At 35.7% G+C, this 4,711-nt stretch overlaps 1 protein-coding gene and 1 long non-coding RNA gene across 2 annotated transcripts in view; one reads left to right on the forward strand and one right to left on the reverse strand.

Annotated features, from left to right (window-relative positions):
* The window catches only part of LOC107696604 (BEN domain-containing protein 5-like), a 13,815-nt gene extending 12,982 nt beyond the window's left edge, over positions 1-833 (reverse strand). The window contains exons 1-2 of the mRNA XM_016497043.1: positions 556-833; positions 273-394 (exon numbers count right to left, since the gene is read on the reverse strand). Coding sequence (XP_016352529.1) covers positions 273-394; positions 556-833 — 400 coding nt within the window. The remainder of the gene's footprint in view (positions 1-272; positions 395-555) is intronic.
* Positions 834-3,572: 2,739 nt separating this feature from the next.
* LOC107696614 (uncharacterized) overlaps positions 3,573-4,711 on the forward strand; it is a 22,313-nt gene continuing 21,174 nt past the window's right edge. Inside the window, exon 1 of the long non-coding RNA XR_001635098.1 lies at positions 3,573-3,583. This is a non-coding gene — a long non-coding RNA (uncharacterized LOC107696614). The remainder of the gene's footprint in view (positions 3,584-4,711) is intronic.

Consider the following 4,711-nt stretch of genomic DNA (forward strand, 5'->3'; position numbering starts at 1 on the left):
GAGTTGAATCAGGTGTGTTTGATTAGGGAGACATACAAAATGTGCAGTGTTGGGGGGCGCTCAGGACCAGGGTTGAGAAACACTGCTCTAGATTCTCCATAATGACAAAACAAAAACCAGAGTTTAGATAATCAAAATAGCCAAGACAACACAAGTGTAGGGACAACTCTGTGAATGTCCATAGATGTCCCAGTCAGAGCCTGGATTTGAACCCAATCTAACATCACTGGAGAGAACTTAAAATGGCCATCCATCAAGGTTTGGAACAATACCTGTTTTTGAGAAGGCTCTTTGTAGCACTTCATTTAAGTTCTGCTGCAGTGTAATGTTAAGGCTTTTGTATGTAGCCAGCTCTGCAACCAGATCCTCTTTCTTCTTTTCTAATTCAGCTAATCTTTAGTGTTGTAGAGAACAAGAAACCGAAAAAAAGTTGTTCTCATCAGATTTTCATACTAAGACTCTGAAATTTATCATATATTTTCATTATTAAGAATTTCTTATTATAGGCTATGTTTGTAAACAAATGGAAATTGTTAATTATTCATAAACTCTTACTTATGTTTGAATTCTTCCAGCTCCTCCTGTAAGTCTTGCTTTTGTTTCTTTATGTATCGGTATTTTCTTTGCAAATCCTCATATGTTTTTTGAGGTACAACTCCTCCATCATCTTCGTCTTCACTGTCAGAAAACTCCTCTCTCTTTTTGGGGGGGTCTGTTTCAAAAAGTGGGGCTTCTCTCTTTCTTGCCTTTCTTTCTTCAAGAATTTTCAGAAGGCTTTTTCTTTTTTCAGACGCTTCAATAGTCTTCAGTGTTTTCTGTAAACTGTAAAGCATGATAAAAATTTAATAAATATGTTGTACAAAATTGTAATAAATCATCAGCTTTCGATAAACGATAAATTGTCAAATATTTAAAGGTAGAGGTCACCAAAAAATACAGCTATATTATATTTGAACGTTAAGGACTGATGGACTTAATCACTATTTGCTTTCAATAATAACAACAAAAAAATGGATGATAATGTTTTAATACTTTTTAATATATTTTAATATATTTAAAGTTATAACAAATAAGTAGGCCTAAAATTCAGAAATATAAGTGTTGCCATAAGTGTTGATAATTTAATTAAAAGTAATTACGAATGTATTAAAACTATTTAAACTATTTAAAATAAATGATATATACAAAACCTGCAGCGATTCAGATGGACTGCCATAGTGAGTTAAGAGAGTTAAGAGATTACCGGAAGTTACTAAACGGTGAGCGCAAGGAGGGTAACTTAAACGTCCATCCATGAGGTAAGTCATTAACAGGTTTAGAAAATCAAAATAAGCTTTTAACAAATAACGTTACGTTTTTCTTCTTCAGTGCTCCTTTTTCTTTCTCAGCTGCCGTCTCGTTCCTCGTATCATCCTGGTGAACGTTAAGGATTTTAGCCGTTCGTATCCGCTTGGATGGGTTGGCTAATTCCTCCTCCATCTCTTCACGGGTCTCTGGAGGTGGTAAATTAAACCACAGATAATGTAAGTAACGTTAAATAATGTAGCGTTAGCGCAAACAGACATTTTTACGTCAGTCGAACTCAAAATTACTTCATCGAAACGTACCTTTTATCAGAAGTACCTGAGCTTGATAATATGTGCTTTCCCAGCGAACAAGATACAAAAAATCCTGTTTATAATTTTTAGGGTCAAATCTTTTAATGTCTTCTATGGGAACGACGTGTTTGTGCCCGTCCGAATACCGCACATAGGCAAACATTTCTGAGGTAAAATACCGTTATTTTTAAAATCCTGTTGGCACGAGAGCCCTCTTTTATGACCTCAGGTTGGTAGCACGCGCACGGTTATCACCCAAACCTGTTTCAATTAAATAAATAAATAATAAATGTTATATATATATATATATATATATATACATATATACAATAAAGCAGACTTTGACTTTGATATATATATATATATATATATATATATTTTTTTTTTTTTCTTCTTTTTTACAATCATTACAATTAAATCAACTTTCTCCAGATTAAACGCACAGGTGAATTTTGAAACTACTCCTTTTTCTAATCTTCTTACTACACTGAGGCCCTATGTAAGTTATAAACTGTTACAGTAGTACATATTTTCAAAGCCCTTATATTGTTTTATAGGCGGGAGATCCATCATGGGCAAAAACCTCACATTCATACCAGACCCCTGCTGACATGGTATGGTACCCTTCTGAAGCTTCTTTGGTCCTAGATGAGTTGAGTTTAGACTCAGAGGTCGCCAAAATTATGGATTCATAATTTTTCATAATTATAATCATTAAACAACTGAATAATTGGTTAAATTCTTTAGTGGTAGTATGCTGACAGCAAGCTGTTTTTAGCTGCCAAATACAGCCATATACATTTAGATAGAAGATCAGCCACCAAACCATTTTAAGAAATATTATGAATATTGCTCTGTAGATTTTGCATATTGTCCATGATTAATTAATGAATTAATGAATGTATTTTTAGGTAGAAGCTATTTCAGGCACAAGTAAGGCCCTTTTGCTTGCAGACCAGACCTATTCGGATGAGTCCTCTTTGGAGGTAAATAAATTCTCTTCAGATTCAGAGGAAGCTACACTATACTATAGAGTAACAACACCAATAATTAATTAAATGTAATAAACACCATATTTCGCTACTGGATATTAATGGTTTTTGTATTGCTTCAAAGGTAGAAGGCACCTCAAAGACAAACATCGCCTGCTCATACTCATGCCAGGCCAAAACTGACATATGATGCACTTTTCCAACTTAATGAGTTGGCTTCAGACTCAGAGGTAGTATATAGTATTAATTTAGTTATGAGAAAAAAGGTCTGAAATAATTTGCTTACAGATGACACTTTGTTTGGTATTTTGTTTTCGAATGCATGTAAATTCATAGATTGCAAGTGTCACATTTTTTTAGACATACATAAGGAACATCACATTTTAACAATCACAATCTTTTTTACAAACACAAACATCACAATTCTTTTTTAGGTGGAAAGCATTATGGAGACAAACACAGCCCTTTTGGTTACAAACCAGACCTGTTCAGATACAGATGAGTCCTTTTTGGACATAAATGAGTTGTCTTCAGATTCAAAGGTAGTTATACTATATCCTACTGATCTCTGTGTGATTATAAACTGCCATCAGGTGGTGAAGTGATAAAAGTGATTGAGTAATCATATTGCGATTCCCATCTGCAAAGAGGGCATCAATTACCGATGACCAATACTGTGACCTTAAATGCCCTAGTGTGCAGAGTGTAAGTCGGACAAGTTTAGTTCTTAGTATAATGTTTACGGTTATTTTGCACAGGGTAAGTGAAATATAAAAATTATTAAGATGGATGTGTCTACTGCACTGCACTGCAAGTCCCACTGATATGCTTTGAAAGTGCCTTGAGTTATTCAGTGTGTTAATGTAATTTCCACTGAAACAGGAAGTTATGGACAATAGTCTTCATGTCACATCCCAGTAAAGGTGTAGGTGACAGCCACAGTTGAATTAAAAATATTTAATCTTTTTTAGTAAGTGTTTTATTTAAAACAAAGTCTATAGAAATACAAAGACAGTTCACTCCTATACTTATAAATGGGAGAAACTGCAACGCGCAATATGGCGGGATAGTCCCGCCTTCTAAATGAAAGAGACAAATTTCCCATAGAAACCTGACTAGACCAGCCAATGCACATGCGCAGTCATAAGTACGTTATGACTCCGCATGCGCATTGGCTGGTCTAGTCTGAAAAATAAGCTTTTTAAAAGCTATGATGGGAGTACTACACTCAACCAACACCAGGGAAGGCAGTTTTTGTCAGAGCCCTTGTTATTCTTAATTTTGACATTCATTTTCATTTTTACACCAGACATATATATCGGTTCAAAATATCGGTTATCGGTCTACTTGATCTGTAATAATCGGTATCGGCATCGGCCTTGAAAAACACATATTGGTCGACCCCTAGTCATAAGTCTCGTCTCGAGAGTTTAGCTCCGCGTATGTCATAAAAATATAATGGTTTTTGTTCGGGAGCTTTTATTAAAATATAGAAATGATCATTCTTTCTAAATGTGATGTATACTGTGACTACAAATAAACAGGGACAGACTCGACTGAATAAGTACGTAGGCTATGTTCATACCGCTTTATTTCTGTGTTACTAATTTTCAATCCTGATAAATTTATTCATTATCAATCCCAGCCGGCATTTCAACGTTGATTCACCGGTGAATCAACGTCGGTACCATGGTTGAATCAACGTTGGATTATGTTTCGAGCGACGTTGTTTCACCGTTGAAATCGCGACGTTGTTTCACCGTCTTACCTTCAGCATGGGTGAATTAAGGTTGTTCTGTAGACGTTGGATTAACGTTGAATTAGGTGTCGATTTTGCAGATTGGATCAACATTTATATTGTGATGTTGTTTCACCGTTGAAATCGCGACATTGTTTCACCGTCTTACCTTCAGCATGGGTGAATTACAGGGGTTAAAGCAAAATAAAAAATCCTGAACTTTTTTCCGGGGGTGGGGGCAGGGCTGGACTGGGACAAAAAAATCAGCCCTGGCATTTTTTGGTCCAGGCGGCCCATCACCAGTATATATTTCCCTTTCAGTCAGTCACGTTCGACGTTACGTCAGTCGTGACTGACAAATTGGGATCTCTCCCGAGAGCCCA

The sequence above is a fragment of the Sinocyclocheilus anshuiensis genome, unplaced genomic scaffold (assembly GCF_001515605.1).
Source record: "Sinocyclocheilus anshuiensis isolate Anshui unplaced genomic scaffold, SAMN03320099.WGS_v1.1 scaffold502, whole genome shotgun sequence".
NCBI lineage: Eukaryota > Metazoa > Chordata > Actinopteri > Cypriniformes > Cyprinidae > Sinocyclocheilus > Sinocyclocheilus anshuiensis.